General features: G+C 37.7%; 2 protein-coding genes across 4 annotated transcripts in view; one reads left to right on the forward strand and one right to left on the reverse strand.

The window, feature by feature from the left end:
* Nucleotides 1–12,613, reverse strand: part of TMEM62 (transmembrane protein 62) — a 46,885-nt gene extending 34,272 nt beyond the window's left edge. The window contains exon 1 of one of the 2 annotated variants that reach the window (XM_014554340.2): nt 12,534–12,613. The gene's annotated coding sequence lies outside the window, so the exon portion shown is untranslated. The remainder of the gene's footprint in view (nt 1–12,533) is intronic. The other variant, XM_032481386.1, reaches the window with a different exon arrangement.
* UBR1 (ubiquitin protein ligase E3 component n-recognin 1) overlaps nt 1–21,660 on the forward strand; it is a 136,516-nt gene that overhangs the window by 7,717 nt on the left and 107,139 nt on the right. The window contains exons 1-2 of one of the 2 annotated variants that reach the window (XM_006178875.3): nt 6,490–6,588; nt 12,541–12,915. In XM_006178875.3, coding sequence (XP_006178937.2) covers nt 12,835–12,915 — 81 coding nt within the window. In that variant the 5' untranslated portion in view covers nt 6,490–6,588; nt 12,541–12,834. Of the gene's footprint in view, nt 1–6,489; nt 6,589–12,540; nt 12,916–21,660 lie in introns of those variants that run through there. The other variant, XM_032481378.1, reaches the window with a different exon arrangement.

Genomic DNA, 21,660 nt, shown 5'->3' on the forward strand with positions numbered 1-21,660 from the left:
CCCTGATCACTTCAACACATTCTCAGGACTTTCTGGTTCTAAAAGAGGGCTTATCCTCCCACAGCTGTGGGAATGACCTTACAAGACCAAAGGGGACCACTGTCTCCACATCCTGGTTTTGACTCTACTGACCTCAATGACCTGTTTCTCAGCTTAATATGGGAACCTCTTTCTTCAAGTAGAATTTGCCCCCAAATGAGTGTGCTTTGGTCCACAGACTCCCAGAGAGGACAGATAGCCCAGCCCTTTTCCTCAGCTCAGAAACCAGATCTCTCTGGACATGTCCTTATAAGTAGCAGGAGTAGAAGCTGAGAAGATATTGAATCAGAAAATGAGGACAGTGGTACCATTCTATAATTTTATTTCTTGTTGGCTTCTTTAAAATTTGTATTTCCTTTAGTAAGCACAAAACTCAGCTTAGGTTTGTATTGTTTTATTTTCTAAACCAGTCATGAGATAAGATGTGGCCCCCTCTCTGAAGGTGGGCTAATTTTTCCACCAAATACCCCAAAGCAAACAATCATTAATAAAACCAACAAACATTCCCCATACTGTAAATGCCTTTTCAAATTTGCAAAGGGGACACTGGATTTGTTTCCAAACATGTTTCATTTTTACACCTATGTTCCAACTCTGCAACATTCAACTTGCTGGCATTTTAAAATCATGCCCAAGGATTTTCCAATATCTACATTTCCAACAGACCAAAGATTAAGCAATATGAGAAACAGTCTCTAATGTTAAAAAGCTATAAAATATTATTGACAAGGAACATGCCAGTCCCAGCTGAGACAATCCAGGAACTCTAGCCAATGAACAATACAAAAAGCTAAGAATAACCACTCATGTAAATTAAGGAATAACAGGAAGCTGGGACACAATCTTACTAGAACTGTAAAAATAATTCTACAAGATTTACAGATGGAAACCTTCAATTCAACCTAGATGCTTAATTTGTACATATATATACTTTAGTTTTACTTTCATATTTATACAAATTCTGCCTGCACATGGTATTTTTGTTTTCCAAACTTTCTAAAGTAGTCATTTTTTAGAAAAACACAAAATATAGTTATTTTTCCCATAATCTAGGGCAAATTCATGTACTATCCAAGAATTTGGGAATTGGCTATGATTCTTTTTTAGTTACAAGTCCTGACTGGAGTCAGGAGATAATCTCTCATTAAATAGCGGAAAAATCAGGACCTGGAGAGCATGACCCGCCCACGTGATCAGGAGTTTGAGCCAAAAAAAGGGACACCAAGCGTTGTTAACCAATTTGTTCTGCCTCCTAGGGGTGCGCTTACTAGCAAACGCTCCTGAGTTTCAGTGACGGTATGCAGGCAGCAAGGGGCGTTGACAGTGGAACCCGCCAGGCTGCCGCTGGCCACGTCCTTTCAAAGCCCCACCTCGTCGGTGATGGGAGGCTGCGGTTTCCATGGGGACGGTAAATAGCGCCAAGTTTTCTCCTCTGTCACTCCCGTCATACCCATGGTATGATGATAACCCTAAAGAAATGGATGCCAGAGTGTGAGGAGCCAGTGCTGGTGAGCTGAAACTCGAGCAGTGGGCTCCTAAACTGGTGCCCGGGATGGGAGTGGTTCTGGGTGGCTAGCACACAGAGAGGTGAAGTTCCAAATTAAAGGACCTCAAGCCAAACACCCGGGCGCCAAGTACCGTTGGGGTTAAACACTGATGCTTAGGGAGGGATTTGGGAGGTGACTGGGGCAAAGAGGACATAGCCAGGACTACAGGAAGATCAGACACCTGGGCGGGACTCGGTAGAAGCCAAACTTTGTCTTCTCTATTCAGATACCTTACGAACTCTGGATAAATAATAGCCCTCCCTGCTCCACCGAGGCTTTGGAGCTATGTGAAGAGAGACCTGAGCTTTCCTGTCAGGAATACTGTAATAATGGGATTAAGGCATCTGATGTGCGGGGACTGGGAGGAAAAACTTCATCTACCCTCTTAGGTTCAGGTTTTGGGGGCCTGTGAATAAAATAGAAAAAAGACATACTGACAGAAGAAAAATACAAATGTATTAATTTTTTTACATGCATAGGAATTCACAAAAAAAAGAAGTACAGAAGCAGTTAGACTTGGGAGTGTGTATATACCTTTCTTACCAAAGAAAGGGCTTGGGCTTCAAGGGAGATCAATTGTGGGGAAGTAACTAGGGAAATATATGGGGGAACTAACAGAAGATAAGGGTTTTTGTTGTTGTTTGTTGTTGTTGTTTTAGTAAGATTTGTCTATGCAGGCTCATCTTGGTCTGGTTCTGCCTCTGCTGATAAGGGTCTCTTCATCCTTGTCCAGGAGAGGAAGGGAGGAAATTTATGCCACCTTCATAAAGGGAAATTTATGTCCTGCTTTTGGGTAGATAAGGGCAGAGAACTCTTCCTGTATCTGTTGACTATTAATTGCCTTTAGTTCAAAATAATCTTTATGCTAAAATCATACTGTGAGTTAGTATACCCTGATTCCCTTCATGGCACTATTTCTAACATAATTTTTATTTTACTGAACACTATACATGCACTTACTTTAAGGAAGCAATATTTCAACATATCTGCAACTAAGAAAAAGGGGTGTTGGCCACTAAGGAAATGTTGGGTCACATGTGCTCCACTTTCCAGAGGAGACTTTCACTTCTGGAGCTCACTCTTTTGTTATCAACCTCTGTATTTCTCCTGACATGCCAGTGGTGAGGCTTTTGGGCTTTCAGGATTAAGTGATCTCCTACTGACTCCCACTGAGGAACAAGCCCTCTTTCACAACCACTACAAGAAATGCCCTCAAAGTCTACCTTCATTCATACTCCTAGAACCCATCCTCCCAAAACAACTATATCACAATTTTGGTTAGGTCAATACTCAGAGTTGACCTTAGTGTGACTATATAATTTCTATTCAGAGCAGAGCTGTATAATCTTCTAGGACTTTCTGTAAAGGACCAGGTAATAGATATTTCAGGCTTTGTGGGCCATCTGGTCTCTGTAGCAAGTACTCAGCTCTGCTGTGGCAGCATGAAAGCAGCCTGTGACAAGTGGCAACGTTCCCACAAAACTTTATTTATGGACACTGAAATATAAATTTCAAATAACTTTCAGATTTCAGAAAATATTATTACTCTTTGATTTTTATGACCATTTAAAAATGTAAAAAACATTCTTAGGTCAGGGTGGTATAAACATAAGCACTCAGACCATAGTTTGCTGACTACTAGTATAGCTATTAGCAGATTATTTCCTTAAATCCCTTTATCTCATCAAGTCACTGTGAACCTCTATGAACAAAAAGATATCTTTCATTACATGGGGGTGATTAGATTCAAAGATAACTTATTTTGAACTTTAAAACATAAAGCCCATATCTGAAATGCAGCATTTCCCCTAATTATTCAAACACTATTAGACTCTTTCAGGAAAAACCTACAATGAGAACAAAACAAAATTAACAGTTTACTCTTAATAGTGATTGAAAATTTTGACATAGCCAACTAATGCAAATATAAATACACATAACCCCCCCGAAACAACTCTGATATATGTTATTGAGAATGAGGTTATTTTAATTCAAGACTAATTAATTTTAAAGCATCTTTGTACCCTTAAAGATTTTCGTATATGTTGGCTTCTTGGGAAATTGGATGGCTAGGAAAAGGTTGTGTAACTTAAGTGACATGGCATAAAATAAATTATTATAATATCCTTGCCTTTATGATTACTATAGGTTCTGCTGTAAAGTAGCTCCTAGGATTGTTTATGCCACTGAATTTTGGTTCTGTGGCCTTTTAATTAGTGTGACTAAAAGTGTATATACGTGTGTTTTTATGACAAGAACAGAACTTTTGGGTAAATTTACCCAATTGTGTCACATCTTTTTTATAACAGTCTGAAAAAAAAAAAACTAATGTCACACTCATTTCCTCTTTTTTCTTCCTCATGATGTTAAGAGCTTACTTCTCTATTTCCATTAATTTTCCTTTATCCCATTCTTTCACTCTTGTCTGCTCATTTCCCCTTCTCCTTATTTTGTCTAATGCCTGGAAGGTCATTAGACTCTGTCATCCAACTCCACCTGCCCTTCCACAGAAGTCACAAGTCCTTGCTTTCTTTATGCCTCATCTCCATTTCCTTCACTCAGTTCTTCCTTTCTTTTTTTCCCCCCTGAAGTAACATTTATTGTGTTCTTATCTTTTTCATTCTTGTGCTCCAGTTGTGGCCTTAATGAAATAGTAGGGCAGTTTTGGAAATTTTATTTTCAATTGGGGATTGAACCAGAAAATTGTGCATGCTAAGCATGTGCTCTACCACTGAACTATACCCATCCCCCAATGTTGGAAATTTTAGGTAAAGATAACACACCTATTTAAGCCCCATGCAGCCTTTTCTAGGTCTCCCTGGTTTTTTATCCACACGATTAACCTCATTTAGCCAGCTCTTTTAGGTTATTTTATTACTTTGTTTATAGAGTCATTTTCCCACTACTACCACCCTCCCTTTGTCACTATCTCTTCTCCAGAAGCACCCATGGTTTCAGGCTGAAACCATGCTCTTCAGGTTGTGGCTAAGAACCTCAGACAGATCTGAGTCGAAACTATCTGTCTCACTTACTAGTTGTGTGACTAGGAAAATCTTACGACTTTTTTGACCCACTGTTACCTCTAAAATGGGGACTATAGTAGTCTCTGCTTCACAAGACTGTTTTAAGGGGTAAATGAGATAATATGTTGGGGGTTAATGTATTTTTTATGGGCTCATTGCATAAAGCCCTTTCAGTCATCATCAGCTTGGGTTTGTCATTCCCCATATCTCTCAAAAGCTTAAGCTCTTCTGTATCTGTCTTTGCCATTCTCTTCCTGAGTTCCTAAACGTCCTTCTGTTCTGAGATCACCAGTTCTCACCTTTAAAGCTTCATGTATAAAGACAATAAATTATTTATGTCCTTGGAACATGTTAATATGGAATAGCCCATGTATAATTCAACTACAGTTCCTCTGGCCCAAGATAATACTACCAAATCCACATGCATCTTTGGGCAAGGAGTTTACTATATTGAAATATAGTAAAAAAGTGGGGAAAAAAAGTAAAATAAACGTTAAGGTAGGCACCTTGGCAACCTCTTGGATCAATGGAGCATACCGAGCAAGGGTTAAAGGGGAAATGATTAAAGAAAAAAAGAGTTGTATTTGATGATGCTTTGCAGTCAGAATTAGTCTGGAGAACTGTGTTTCATCTTCCCTTACCATCACTGTGAAATAAGGAAGAAGAAAGCCCAGCTTGGGGCTTCAGCCAACCAGATAGTAATTTTACTATTTACACCACTACTACCTCTCTGTTACCTGCTGGTTTTTGCCAACAGATAACTTAAACAGATACTTGGTTTTTGAACTTAATCAATAAAGCAAGTATCTGTAACAACACAATATATTTGTACAGCACTTGATAAAAGACAAAGTAGTTTCACTTACATTTTCATGTTTAATTCTTGCAACTACCACATCAGGGAAATTTTTTCATCACAGTTAAGAGATTAAGAAAATTGAGGCTCAGAGACTCTGGGACTTGCCTACTACCTTGCAGGTAGGAAGTGGTGAAATCAGGATTCAAATGCCAGATATTTTGGGTTTTACAGTCTTTCCCATGTCACACAGTCTTCTAAGAATGCAGGCTAAACTGAAGAAGGTAAGATTTGCTTTCGGGTTTTTTTAGCTGCCTTTTTTCAGCCCTTTTTTCCCTCACCATTCCTATCTGTGTTGGCAACCATGATGTGCCAACCAGCTCCCCCTTCAGGGACAAAGGACTTTCTTCCCTAGCTTCTCCGAGTGTTGCTGCCTATATTGCCTCAGTGGGAATTGCCTCTGCTGAAGAGGTGCCTTGCTCAAGGTGACCCCTCTTTGTCAGGGCTGCCCACATCTAATGACTCATCACTGTGAGGGTACAAAGGCCTACCCACCCTGGAAGAGTTAGTCCAGCTTCAGAAATCCCCAGGGAGTGGGTTGAGGCCATCACTGAGGTTGCACTGCAGCTCAGCTTCTCCCTCAGCCCAATCATGTTTCTTTCTCTTTCTTTACCCATCCTACAGGTTTTGATCCCAAGAATTCTAATAAACCTGTATGCTAATCTCTGCTTCAGAGTCAGTTTCTTTTGAAACCCAACCTCTAACAATATGTACAATTCCAAAGAACTTGGATTTCAGGCATCTGATACAAACTAAAAGGCTTACTCTACTAACAGGTAATCTGATAAGAAGTTATCTTCTTCAAATATAACTTGCATTTTAATAGGGTCTCAGGCTGAAGTCTAAGATCCCTATGACGAAGCCTCTAACGATGAAATAAATATAAGTGCTTCTAACCTGGATTTGGAAATTATTGTGGGACCAATGCATATTTTGCATTTTTTAGAGACTGTATTTTAAGAACCATTTACAAATTTCAATTACAATAACTTGTATCAGTGTAGTATTTTAGTCTTTTCTCAGTTTTTTCAGAAATACTGAGCATCCATGATATGGCAGGCAGCCACTGTGTGCTCTGAATACCAAGCAACTCCTGCTCTCAAGAAGTTCACAGTCTAGCAAGGTCAGTGGTTATCTAATAACTCCTAGTCACATGATAAGTGATGGGCCAGAGCTATTTAACATGCGATGAAAGCACAGAGGGAGCATTTCTACCTGTTGGAGAATGAGAGAATCAGAAAACTTCTCAGAGGGAGTCATATATAAGCTGATCCCTAAAGAATAAGCAGAAATCTCTTCTTAGAAGGAGTTGTGGTGAAGGAGGTGGGCACTCTAGGCCAAGGGACTACCTATGCAAAAGCACAGAAGTATAAGAGTGTGTAGTGTGTGGGAAATACAGTATGGATAGTTTAAGATGAGGGTGGCAAGGAGGTAAGATTAGCCAGGTTGAGAAGGGCTTTGAATGTCATACTTAAGGTTAAATTTTATCCTCTAGCACAATCATCTAATATATTTAGGTAAGAGAGTCATATGACCAGATTTATATGTGAGAATACTTCTGGCAGGAGAATAAAGGATGATATTAGCAAGAGAGTGGAAATAAGGAGACCAACTAGGAAGGTTACTATTCCCTAATCTCGATAAGGAATATCAAGGATTTGTACCAGCAGGAGGAATCACGGAGGCACTACTGTCATCCCATATAGAAATTATCCGAGAATGAGGTAAGATGTAATCACCCAGGGGCTCTCGGCTCTGATGGCTCATTAGGATCACTGGAGAGAAGTTTAAAAAAATGAACACTCGGGTCCCATCCCTTTCTATTTAAATCAGAATCACTAGTCTGAGGTCTGGCACTGGAATTTTTAAAAAGTTCTCAGGTGATTCTGAAGTGAAACCAGGGTTGAAAACCTCCAGCACAACCCATAAATGAAGAATCTAAGGAAAACGTAGTTCTGAGCATGGCTGTCCCAACTGACTGTGTCATCCTGGGGCACCCAGAAAGTGTTAGTTGTTGACAATATTTCAAAAGGTAAAACAGCACCTGAAAAAAATGACTCTGCAGCTTATTTACTCATAAAAGTTACTGTGAACTGATGCTAATTAAGAAAAGAAGTATGTCTTTGCATAAGAATCAAAGAAATTCATAATTCCATTATAAACTAGGCCAAGCCACACTTTGGTTTAGGTTAGAAAAGAACAATGATAATTCATAAGTTTTTATCTATTTTATCTGGTTCATTGCCCTGTAAAATGTCTAATATGAATGTACTAGGATGTTAAATGTGTGCCAGATAACCCATGAATATCTTTGTTTATTTAATAATAGACATTTATATTATAACATAGAAAATGGTAAAAGAGACTTAATTTTTTTTTTTAAATAGGAGGTAGGAAAGTGAAGTGGTTAAAAAATTTTGAAGCCAGTCAGACCTAGGTTTTGAATCCAGGTTTAGTTACTTATTAATTGCAGGTTTGAACAAGCAACCTCACTTGTTCAAACTATAATTTCTTTGTACAATAGTGATAATAAAAACTACATCACAGGATTGTTTTGAGAGTTATACTTTAAAATGCATCTACAATCTTTTAACATAGTACACAACTGGCTAGATCAGAGAAAAGACATTATCAAATAGGTTTTTGAGCTGGACAGATTGGGTATTTATCTATGTATCTATCTACTTGGGTATTTGGTATCCTATTTATCTTTAAAAAGAGGTATATTAAAAAAAAAACAATTTAAACAAGTAATAAATCGTTACTGTAAGAAAAACTAGAAAATACTGAAAGGAGAAAATAAAATTTCCACAATTCTGCAACCCAAAGATAAGAGTAATATTTTAGTGATTAGTATTCTTCATTAAATACTTAAGTGCATCTTTCTTTCAAAAATAGAATCATACTGTTTTAGTAACTTGCTTTTTCTACCCAACGATATATGTACAATCAGTATCTTCCCAAGTCAGTAAGAATGCCTCGACAACAGTAGCTCTCAAATTGTAGTCTCAAGATCCTTCTATACTCTTAAAAGTTGGGGGCCTGAATGATCTTTTCTGTAGGTTGTATCTATTGATATTTACTGTATTAGAAACTAAAACTGAGGAAGAATTTAAAATACCAGTTTGTCTAAAATAACAATTACAACCTAATACATGTTGACATAAATAACATTTATAAATGAAAAATAAGTTCTCCAAAACAAAAAAAAATTATTGAAAAGTGTGGCAATGTTTTACATTTTTGCAAATCTCTTTAACAGAAGACAGCTGGGTTCTCACATCTGCTTCTGCATTTAAACTATTGTGGTATGTTGTTTTGGTTCAAGTATATGAAGAAAATCTGGCCTTACATAGATACATAGTTGGAAGAGGGAGGAGTATTTTAATATTGTTTTCACATAACTATGGATATTCTTCTTTGAAACTATACCAGAACTGGGCCAATAGTAAAATCTTAAAGATCAGTTCAATGTGGAATCTGAAATTTTTGTACTCCACAATATTAAATTCTAATGATTTATTTAGCAACATGAACAGATCTTTTACCCATGCTGGATTTTGTAACATCCTGCATTTGTGATTTGGAAAATGTTGGTTCACAGAGTTATACAGACCTTCCAAATGTCAATGCTTTTCATTATACAATATCCAAAGCATACTTTTTAAAATTTTATTTATGCATTTATTTTACAGTGTCATGTTTTTAAAATTGAAGTATAGTTGATGCACAATATTATACATTATAGGTATACAATATAGTAATTCACAATTTTTAAAGGTTATACTCCATTTACAATTATTATAAAGTATTGTTTATATTTCCCATGTTGTACAATGCATCCTTGTAACTTATTTTATACCTGATAGTTTGTACCTTTTGATGCTCCACCTCCATCTTCCCCCTCCCCCATCCCTCTCCTTACTGGTAACCACTAGCTCCTTCTCTACAACTGTGAGTCTGTTTCTTTTCTGTTATACTAGTTTGTTGTATTTTTTTAGATTCAACATGTAAGTGATATTTTACAGTATTTGTTTTGCTCTGTCTGAGTTGTTCTACTTAGCATAATGCCCTCCAAGTCCATCCATGCTGTACACCAGAAACTAATACAATTTTAAATCAATTGTACTTCAATTAAAAAGCAAGCAAACAACCCATTTAAAATATGGGCAGAAGAACTGAACATTTTTCCAAAAGAGGAAATGCAGATGGCCAACAGGCACATGAAAAGCTGCTCAACATCACCAATATCGGGGAAATGCAAATCAAAATAGCAATGAGATATCATCTCACACCTGTCAGAATGGCTATAATCAAAAAGAACACAAATAACAAATGTTGGCAAGGATGTGGAGAAAAGGGAACCCTTGTACACTGTTGGTGGGAATGTAAATTGGCGCAGCCACTATGGAAAACAATATGGAGGTTTCTCAAAAACCCCAAAGTAGAACCACTGTATGGCCCAGCAATTCCACTCCTGGGCATATATTGGAGAAAAACAAAAACATTAACTCAGAAAGATACATACACCCTGCTATTAACAGCAACGTTACTTATAGCTGCCAAGATATGCATCCTAAGTGCACATCAATAGATGAATGGGTAAAGAAGATGTAACATATATACACATGAAATACAACTCACTCATAAAAAAGGATATTTTCCCATTTGTGGGCCTTCATTCATTTTTTTTAATTTCAAAAACCAGAATTTTATAACTGGCATAAACATTTCCATTGCATCAAAAACACCTAAATACCTAGAAATAAACTTAACCAAGGAAGTTATCTATACTCTGAAAACTGTAAAACATTGATGAAGGAAACTGAAGATGATACAAAGAAATGGAAAGATCTTGTGCTCTTTGACAAAGCACATATTTAAATACACCACCAAATTCACTGGAACTTTGTCAAACTCACAGTGGCAGATACAAGTGCTCTATAAAATGCTAACTTGACAGTTTGAATTTTATCGTAGACAAAAAGTGTTTTCCTTTAAGGGAAAGGCTTACTTGTTCATATTTGAGAAAAATGCTTGCCAAAATCCTAAGTCTGAATAACCCTAGAGTATCCGTCAGTTGTTTTAAGTATATACGGTGTTCCATGAAAAAAGTGGCTGGTTCAAAAAAAAAGTAGCTGGCTCAATCCCAGAAGTACTTCTCTTCAAGTCAACTATCATACTTTTGTATACAGCAGAAAAGCGTTCTGTATCCTTCCCACTTTATCATACAGAATATTCAAAAGACTCAGAGGTCGAGATTTAATAAAATTAATAGTTTTACTGTTTCATCAAGAACATTGTTAAGAGAAACAGGCTCCTTCCACCTTTTTTTTTTTTTTTTTAACTGCAACAGCACGGCGGTGAAGAAAATACTAGTTAGTTTGGTGGCTAGTTGATTTTGGTGCCACTGCCTTTATTTTATTTTGTGTTGAGGCCAGCAGTTTCATTTCTGTTGCTGTTTTGGGAAAATTACTGTTGCAAAACAGTAATTGCAAATATGAACATGGTCTTAAAAAAAAAAGGCATGTAACTTCTTTGCCATTACTATAAAAAGTTTTTACCTCACAAACTTTCTGAGTCTTGGGAACTCTCAGATGGGTCTGTGGACCACACTTCGAGAACTAACATTCCACAAATTTTTAATGGCTACAGAGTATTACATTATATGTGTGACCACAGTTTATTTAGCCAGTGCCCTTTACTGAGGGCATTTGAGTTGTTTCTAATTTTTCTGTATCGCCAGTAATGATGTAAAAACTTCACTAGCATCCTGAATTATTTCCCTAAGATACAGTTTTTAAAATGGGAATGCTAGGCCAAAGAGTATGGGTTAAAAAAAAAAAAAGGTTCCTGAATATTGTTACATTGATTCCCTGTAGGTTTACCAATTTTCACTTGCATTTTACGTAACAATATATATCTTTCCAGTTTACCAACAATAGTGGGTATCTTTAAGAAAAAAAACTTATAAATAGAATCTACTTTCGTTTAATTTGCATTTATTTGCTTACTAGTTAGGTTTTTACAAATATATTTCTAAAAATTGGTGAGTCTGTATTTTGCCTACGTTACTATCGGAATAGTCTTCTTTGAGATCTCATCCTTTGGTCTGTCATGAATGTTGCAGAAATTTCTTCCCAGTTTTGTTTACTTTTTAAACTTTGTGTATTTTTTTATATGTCTTTAATTTCGATGAAATTACCTAAGTTTTTTATATTGTCTGTTTTTTGGTATTTTCTATATTTCATATTTTCTGCCTTTTCTGTCATGCTTTAAAAAGCCTTCTCCATCTCAATATTATACAAATATTACTTAGTTCTTTACTTAAAAAAAAAAAGCAATTAACGCCTCATTAGAAATTATTTTTTCTATACTATTTGAGGTAAAGACCAGACTTGTTTCCCCAAGTAGTTAGGTACTATTCTTTCCAGAGCGTTAGAAGCTTTATCATTTTTCCCCTTTTGTTAAAAAATATATTTTGAAGTTATTCTTTTCGTGAACAATCTAAAACAATACAGACAAAGCTAAAACAGCTATTGACCACCTTCCTCTCTGTTCCTAGAGCTATTTAGGTCTGTTCCCTTCCCTTTCAACCGTTTCTTTCCCATTTAAAATGCACTTAAGTGCCAAAATACCGTTTGTGGCAACTTGATTGATTTTTCCTCCCACTTAATTTATCTTTATGTTTTCACATAGATCTATTTTGTTCTTTTTAAGAGCTGCATGACCTTCCATAATGCAGATGTACCCTGTTTATTTTGCCTTTCGTCTACCGACGAATTACTAGGTTTCTAATTTTTCGTTATTTCTTCACCACCTCTTCGAAGAGCCGCTGGGGCCCAGCTTTTTTCTGCGCATGTGTAAATGCCCACAGGCTACACGCCTAAAAATAGATTATCTTTGAGTATTTTTTCAATTTGTAGGCTCTGGGCGACCACTGCAGATACGTCGGGAAGCAAAACACACCCAGAATAACAGCCACACTAGAAAGAGTCCCACATCAGGTTCTCACTTTGTTCCGACAGTTTTCTTCCTTTTATAACGGACGCTGAATTTGTTTTTTACCTCGTAGATGCAACAGTTCCTCGAACCGAAACCAGATATACAACCACTCAGCCACCAAGCTCTGCGCCTAAGAATTTAGTAGAGAGGGGAGGAAAAAAAAAAAAAAAAAAAAAAAAAAGCTAGCCCTACTGGCCGTGACTCCAGTTTCCGGGACCCGGGCCGGAAGCCGCTCTTCGATTCTGCGTCAAGCTCGACTTCAGGGGCTGTCGTAAAAGTGTCGCCCCTCATCGCTGGGACCGGCCACAGGTTTCCGCTCGCCTCCGGCCGGGGGTCTCTACTGCGGGCGTCAATTTCCCTCAAGATGGCGGACGAGGAAGCTGGGGGCGCAGAGAGGATGGAAATCAGCACGGAGATGCCCCAGACCCCTCAACGACTGGCGTCTGTAAGTCCTTGTAGGCTGGTTCCTTTTGTCCCCCCGGCCCCCAGTTCCTCCCTGCCGCGCTCAGGAGGATGTGGGGCTTCACTCCTTAGGGCGGCTATGGGGAGGGGGAGTCGTATGGATTGATCTGGAAGGAAGCCGCAGAATAAAAAGTTAGTCATCACCCCCATTCCTGTCTGCCAAGTCTACAGGATATAATGACACTGTCATTTATTAGTCGTGACGGGTTCAAGCATGTCTCTCTCCTGAAGTAGAAAGAACTGGTGATGTTTGTTATTAGACAGTCTGGTGTGGGGGGTTGGAAGAAGAGCCATTTTCCCGTAAACGCAGTGCTAACCCCTCTTGGTGATAGGAATTCAGGACGCAGCACCTAGTATTGCATAGCTGGCTCTGTGGGGCCTGATAGTGGCAGGGAGTGCTGCCACTGTTAACTCATGTCGAGATATGGGGTGTAGAAGTTATGGTCCTTCATTGTAGTATCTTGAGAACCAAGCCTAATACTCAGTGGAGAAACCTATCATCTGTCATTGCTTTTTAAAGGTGAAGGAGAGACTTTCAGACATTTCAAGTCAGAGGGATACCATTAATTAATATCGGAATCTATACTTTGCCCTTGTGTTTGGAGAAAAATGGGAGGGCTGAGATAGAAAATTTGAGTCAATAGTCTGGCTATAGGGAGAAAGCTGACAGAGGAGGATAAGAGATGGGGGCAACATTAGGGAATGTTCTGGATGTCCCCAGGCATCTAGTAGGGAGATATATAGGAAATATTTAACTATTGATCCCTGTGTGATGTTGAGAGTTTTATCAATTTGTCTTTATTGCTGCATATAGAAAAGTGTGGGATATACACCTCTTTCTGAAGTCTCTTTGGTTTGTAGTTTCAATAAAAGCATTTTTGAAGTATTTTAACCCTGCAGACACTTGAGCATTGCTTTATGAGAGAATAGAGTGAGCTCCAGAAATAAGAATCCACTCTAGGGACTGGAGAGACTGACTGGGAGATGGAAATCAGGTAGGTAGGGAGTTGAAATAAGGGTTTGGCCACCAACTAGGGCAGTGCTTGCAAACATCCTCAACCCCGAATAGCAGTTCAGCCTCACTTCACTGTATTAAAGGAGGAATCATCTGTTTGAAATGATAAGAATTGAGAAGATAGGGAAACTTTAAAAGCATCTGAAACATCTGGTCTTAATGGTAGCTGAGGTTTTTACATCTTTGAAGGAATGGAGAAACTGTGCTGTGGTCAGAAGTGTTACTGTAATTTTGTATTGCTAAAAATGAGTAGTGATTTATTCAAAGCTTTGATATATTAATACCTTCCAGGTGGTACAGTAAAACCGCATCAGTCTAGACTCCACTTATTTGGAATCAGAGATAATGGTATAGGAATTGAGCTAGAATTATGTTGTAAAGTTCTTCACTTCAAGAAGTATTAGATTTCTTTGGGCAAAGCTTTGGGTTTTGCAAGATAGTAGATAAATGACAAAAGAATTGTAATAGCCTCAGGTAACTCACACTCTAATGACACTATAAGATAAGTGCTCAAATTTTAATACAAGATAAGGTGATGTAAGTGAATGAAGACCCATGACCTCAGGATCACTATTTTGTCTTGGATCTCTCTTTTCTTTAGGACCCCAGACATCTTTCTACTTTCCTATTCTTTTAAAAAATACTATCTTCAATTTTATCCTGACAGTGGAGTAAGATACTGGCTTTCCAGTTTACTTCTTATTTGTGATTAAGCAAAACAAGCTTGGCAATTCTTTAACATTTGAAGGATTTAAATTTAATATCACCATTGAGAAGCAGGGAAAACAGAAATAGTAAACATGGAACAGTTATAGAGGTTTAAGAAATCTCACCAATTCCATTAGAGTCTTGTCCCTGGTTATAGTTTGTTATCCTTAAATCAAACTTCCTTCTTAGACCCCAGATCATTTTTTCTGTGATATTGCTATCAACAAGCATGAAGCCTCAAATTCCTCATACCACATAACATGCAAATAGAGTGAAAAAATAGGTACGAATTATTGTACATTTATTATAATACGTTTATTATCATTGCTTAATAATCATTAGGGGAATTGATTCTGTAGGTCTGGAGTGGGGTCTGAGATTTTTCATTTTCACATGCATGCCCTGCAATGAAGTCCTGAACAGTGGGCCACACTTTGTGTAAGATTTAGCTGGAGACATTTGAAAATTCTCAATATAGAGTTGATAGTTGTAGGGATGGGTAAGACCTTTGAGAAGGAAAGTCTATGTGTGTGTACAGAGAGAGAGAGAGAGAGAGACAGACAGACAGACACAGAGAGGGAGGGAGGAAGGGGGAGGGGAGACAGGAATGATTGAATTTCAAGGGTAGACAATGGAGGAAGAACCAGGGAGGGACCTAGAGAGAGAGCAGCCAAGCAGGTAAGAGGTGAGAGTAGTGCAGTGTCACAGGGTGTAGTTTTTAGGAGAGGGTGCTTTACTGGATCCAGGAAGGTGAAGACTGGGAAAAACTGGAAATTCATAGTATGTGGAGTGATCTGAAAGAACTGCCTCTGCTTCATTTACTGGATTTTCTTTATTAAGTCTATCTCAAAAGATGTCTCCTGGTATGGTACCAAGCTCTTCCCTGTCTACACTGTCTGCGCACATGATTTCATCCAGCTCTGTGGCTTTAAATACCATCTGTATTTGCTCATTTCCCAAATTTATATCTCTAGGTCATCTTGCTTCTGAGCTCCAGAGTCACAGATCCAACTGCCTACCTGACATATCTGCTTGAGTGTCTGAAGAGTGTTTCAAATGGGGGAGCAATTAGGAAGCTACTACAGTAACCAAGCCATAGTTGATGGTGGCTTGTACTAGAGTGATATTCACTGGGAAGAGAAGTGGATGGTTTTGAAAGAGATTTTGGATGTATGGTAGAAGCAGAAAGTTTTGCTTATGGATTAGGCATGAGGGAAAAGGGAAGAAAGATAACATCTGGACCCTGTTTTTGGCTTAAGCATTCATGACTATGGTTGTGTCATATACTGAGAGGAAAGACCAGGTCGTGGGAGAGGAAAGAAGGGAGGCAGATCAAGTTTTGTTTTCCCTGTCTCAGAAATGACCCTTCCAGTAGTAGCTCTTGAATATAAACAATTTTCTTTGTCTCCACTCCATGTCTGTGGTCCTAGCCACCACCATCTGTTGCCTAGGCAACTGCAGTGGCCTCTTAACTGGTCTCTTAGCTTCTGTTTTTTGCCCTCTTCCGGTCCGTTCTCCACAGAGCAAGCAGAGTAATCTTTCTGAGACTAAATCAGATCATGTCAGTCTCCTGACTAAATCCTTTGATGGCTTCCCATCTACTTGGAATAAAATCTAAACTCATTACAAGTTCTTCAAGATCCTGCCTGATCCAGTCCCTACGTCTCCTCTCATTTCCTGTTACTTTCTCTTCATTTACTTTTAGGCATCCTAGTTTCTAAAATAAGCCCAAACTCTACCTTGCTTCAGGGCCTGTGCCATTGCTTGCTGTTCTTTTTTCCTAGAGTGTTTTTCCTCTGCTCATTCTTATTACTTACCTTGTCTAAAAGATGAATTCCTCTTATACTCTGTCAAAGCACCCTGTTTATTTCCTCCACTGCACTTATTACAGTCTGTAATGACTGTATTGTCTGTCTGTCTTTCTTTCTTTTCTTTTCTTCCTTCCTTCCTTTCTTTATTGTGGGGGGTGGGAGGTAATTAGGTCTATTTATTTTTAGAGGAGGTACCGGGGATTGAACCCAGGACCTCCTGCATGCTAAGCAGGCACTCTACCTCTTGAGGTATACCCTCCCCCTTTTTACTTACTTATTTAAATGTATATTTCTCCGACTGGAATGTAATCTCCATGAAGGAAAAGATCATGTCTTACTTGTTCACTGATATGTCCTGATATGTGCTTGATACCAGACATTTACATACTCCTAGTAAATAACTGAGAATCAGCATCAGTGCTTTATTTTGGCAAGATTGATAGTGATTGGGGGAGGTTGTGGATGAAAGCTGGGAGGAGAAAATAAAGGGGCATATTAGGGTTGTGGCTAACCTTGGTGTCTAGGATAACCAGGGAGGTAAGAAAAGCCAAAACAGGAATTCTGGGGGAATTGCTGGGATTTGAGGTATTCAAAGTTATAATATTGACATAAGTGGAAGGACTAAAGGTTATGGTTAGAAGGCGGAATTTTGGAGTTTGAGAACTTGGAGGCCCAACATGTTTCTGTGATGGTAGAGCCAGGTTAGATGCCAGGTTAGAATGCACAGTGGTGCATTCGTGTAGCACCCTTTCCATACTCCTGCTGCAGGTAGCATGCCTCAGTCTATACTCAACATTGCCTGTTTATTGTCTGTCTTTCCTTCTAGATAGTAAACTCCTTGAGAGCATAAGATGTTTCTTGTTCATGTGTGTACCTCCAGTCCCTAGCACATTGATTCAGAATTTTTATTGAATGCATGAATCAATGAATAAATGAATGAGGAGATATGAATGGAGGTGGAGATAATACTAGTTGAGAAAGTTAAGAGATAATGAGGCTAAAAAGTTTAAAATTGAATAAGGAGGATTTTTTTTTAAAGATAGCATTATTAAGGTATAATTTATGTGGAATAAAATGCATCCATTTTAAGTGTTTGGTTGAAGAATTTTGACAAATCTATATACCTGTGTAACTACCACCAAACTAGGATATAAAATATCATTTTCATTACTCCCAAAGTTATCTTGTGCCCAAATGGGGGGATTTTAGTTTTTTTATTTTAATATTGTTATGTCGGTGCAATAATTAGAAAAATAAAGGAAAAAATTATCTGCAGTTTTGTGTGTGCAGGGGATCTTTAAAAGATAACATAATCTTTTGATAGGTGACTTTAAAATATTGAGACATGGAGGAAGAAGTGAGAAGTATATGCTGCTTTCAGCGGAGGTGATTTTTCTTAGAAATTTGAATCTATCATTTTAGGCCAAAGCACAGCTTTCTGTACTAAGAACACACTTCGAGTGGGAAAATGAGGATGAAAACCAAGGTCTCTTGAGTCCTGACTGAAGTGTTCTGTCGCCAGATCACAGCAGAGCCCAGAGCCTGTTGCTTTTTCATCAGCATCACCTAATTTCTGTTGTGGGCAGCTAGGGAGAATTCTGGGTGTCAGTACCAAACTCTGTAGAGACAGATAGGAAGTTGTAAAACTGCAAGTCAGAGTAACAGCTTCAGCCCTAGTACCTTAAGATACTGGGGGAAGAACAGTGACTTAGTGTAGATAAGCTGGTGCTCGAGATGGACTGGTTATGTTTGATAATAGATATTGTCCTGCAGATAGAGAGGTTTCTGTCTTCAGTAGTGCACAGAGAGTCTGTCTGGGTAGATACATGTACAAATCAATGATGCAAAATGAACCAGTGCAGTATCCTGCCCAACCTTTCTTCGTGTGTGCTGGCTTTGAGGATTCCCCGAGATTTCTTTAAAGATGATAATCAAACGTTGTGTTCTGTGAAACAGTTTTCTTTAAGCTTTTAACTCAAATGGCTTAGAAGTATTAAGACCTCTTTAGTCCCAGGTGATTTACTAGGAACTCCTTTGTGTTCTTCTAAGATATTCTGAGTTAACATGCCTCCTATTGAAGAAACAATAGTTATTTGATGACTTTTTTTTTTAAAGCATTTGGTACATTTTTTTTAAAATGCTAAGTTATACCCTGTAATAAGCTAAGTGCTTATGGAAGTACACTGTACTAAATAAGTGCTACTGAAAGACTCCGAAAGAGTTATTGTGCTTCCCTGAGTGCCTCCTTGCTATCCAGGAGTGACATAGGCCTTGTCCGGAATGGAGTCTACTGTTACTTGAATATAGTTCTCCTTCTAATGGTTTACTTAATGCAGTTCTTCAGAACAAAGTCTATTTGACTTGTTTGTAAGAGTGGGGCTATAACTACTTAGTGCGTCTTTATGGACTACTTTTTAGAAGTTCCTTGAACTTTCGGTATTTAGAGGTAAGCTAGAAATTACTTAAGCCACAGGCAGAAAAATCTGTTAATTTATCCATTTATTTTTCTGTATATACATACTCTGCCTTGCAATCTAAGGAAGAATTTTAGTTGGTTTGCAAATATATATTCAGAACAGTAGAAAGAGAATATGAGATATGTACCCCATAGTATAGGAAACCAGATATCATTCATCCAGAGACTTCAAGGAGAGCTTAGAAAATTGGAGCATGAATCTACAATAGATGAAAAAAAGGAAGAGACTAGCCTAGGAGGGATGAGATGCTTTCAAAAACTAATTTCTGATGGCATGCTTATCTGTATATTATCACAACAGGAAGGAAAAGAGGGGAGCCTTGTTTGTCACAGGACTCTGTATTTGATTCTGGCCTATTTTATGAATGCCATGAAGACACAACAGACTTACCGTATTTACAAATAACACAAGATTTAAGAAATATGTTACAGGATAGATGCATTATAGGACATACACACAAAATCTCCTTAGGGTAAATATTGCATCAAAACTGACAAAGTAAAATTTAATCGTGTTGAAAGTAAAGTCTTATGCCTAGGACTGGGTATTTGTGTATAAGGCTAGGTCTCTTTTAAGTGACTGATTTAAGGGTTTTAATTGTCTGCAAACTCACTAACTCGTGATATACTGTGGTTGCCTCCTGCAAAAAAAAAAAAAAAAGAAAAGAAAAAGAAAGTGAAATTTTAAAGCCGTTTAATGTCCCAGATAAGAAAGATAATGAACAGTCCCCCTTCTCTGTACAGAAGCACATTGTGCATGTTCCATGAAAGAGTAATCAACATGGAGAATGGTCTGGTTACCATGTCATTACGGATAGCTAAATTTCTGGGGATGAACAGATTTCTTTAGATTTTACATTCTAGTTTAACCCTGGAATAAAGAGACAAATGAGAGTCATATTTATCTTCATTTATTTTAAAGGTTGCTTGGGTGAAAGAGCAGAATAAATTGTGTTGGATTATTTCAGGCAACATAAGATAAAAGTTACAGGAAGGTAGATTTTGGTTTAATTATGAGCTGTAAGAATGGAAGTTGGCTGAGAGAAGGTATTCAGACAGGCTTAGGGAGCTGATTATCAGATATATTGTAGATGGGATTTCCCTATGGAATGAGCAAGTACAGGATACGCACTAAGGTTTTTGTTGTTTGCTTTAAAAAAAAAAAACCTTCATGAATCTGTTTCTTTTTCATTACAAGAAAACTTTGTATAATCAAAAGATTTCTTTATGCCTAGAGATGCTCCAATTACTAATCCTGTACTTGCTGTAAACAATTCTAGAGCTCCAAATTTTATTCTGCCTTTAAAACAGAATTGGAATTACAGGACCTCTGAAGGCTTTGTAGATGTCCAGCAGTTGTCTAAGGAAGGATAAGTTGTGATTTAAACAAAAGGAATCTACTCTACTTAGAGTTAGTTCCTTTTTCAGACTGATGTTCCCAAACAGGCGTCCCTGGGTCACAGTTGAGAACATATTTTTAATCTCCATGGGGATGAGGAAAATGTTTGGAATGTTTGGGAATTTAAATGCTGAGAGAACTTGTTTTCAATTCAGAAAGCCTTCACTTAACTCCAAATGTTGAAAAAAAATTTGTTTTCTTTTTACTGAACATTTAAATAAAAAATTCTTAATTTTATTCTTGTCTCAAATTGGGGAAGATACTAAAACCTAACCAAACAAACAAAAAAGAAAATCAAACCCACTCCAGTTACCAGTAATTCCTAAACATGTCACCCAATAAAACAAATCCTGTATATGTAGTTTTTCTTATCTGGAAAAAAAAAGACAGAAATCTTAGTTGCAAAAAAAATTTTCATAGTTGTGGCAGTTGTCTAGGAAAAAATTTTTGTGAAACAGTATAATTTTAACTGTACTTTATCTCCTAAAAGAATTCTATAAAGTTTTAGATGGCTTAATGTCATCATTTACTTTGTTCTTTCTAGCAAGAAGTCCATAACATTCAGCAATGACTGAGAATTTGTTAAGTACTTGTGGTAGGCATTTAGGGATACAAGGATTTGGAAGGCAAAGCTCCTTCTCTCAGGGAGCTGACAGGCTGGTTGAAGAGGCTAGATGTGTACACATTTAAAGGTAACTAATGTTATCTGATAGAGGTATAGTTACTGAATGAGTACCTTTAGTAAATGTTGTATTGGAGTCACAGGGGAGAGAAATTTTCTTAGGTTGGTCACTGTATTATTCATGGAGGTGGGCTTTGATCTAAATGGACCTCAAAGAATAGCTAAGGTGGAATGGTGGTGGAAGGTTAGAGAGCTAGTGATTAGATCAGTGGAGAGGGCATTTAAGACATCAATACCCAGACATTCTGCCCAAATCAGCCAACAGTACAAAGATAACATTTAAAAATATTAGTTCTTCACACTAAGACATGTAATGACAGAGATATAATTTAAGAATATTTGGTGGTATCCAGGAATGTCAGGCAGTTGTTAGCTAAAGAGATTTCATTTGGAGGGAAAAATTAAAAAGAAGACAAAGCTTTGTTTTTTGTTTGTTTTATTATTAAAGTTAAGCGAGTCTTAAAGATGAATTTTAAAGAATTGTGTGTTTATATTTGGTTAAGCAGAATGAGCACTGAACTCTGGGAGTTAGGATACCTGAGTTCTGTTCTTGACTCTGATAATATTCAATCTTGGACAAGCCAGTGTACTTTTTCCTTGTGATTCAGTTTTAGATGAAGGACTTGAACTGGAAGAG

The sequence above is a fragment of the Camelus ferus genome, chromosome 6 (genome assembly GCF_009834535.1).
Source record: "Camelus ferus isolate YT-003-E chromosome 6, BCGSAC_Cfer_1.0, whole genome shotgun sequence".
NCBI classification, from domain to species: domain Eukaryota; kingdom Metazoa; phylum Chordata; class Mammalia; order Artiodactyla; family Camelidae; genus Camelus; species Camelus ferus.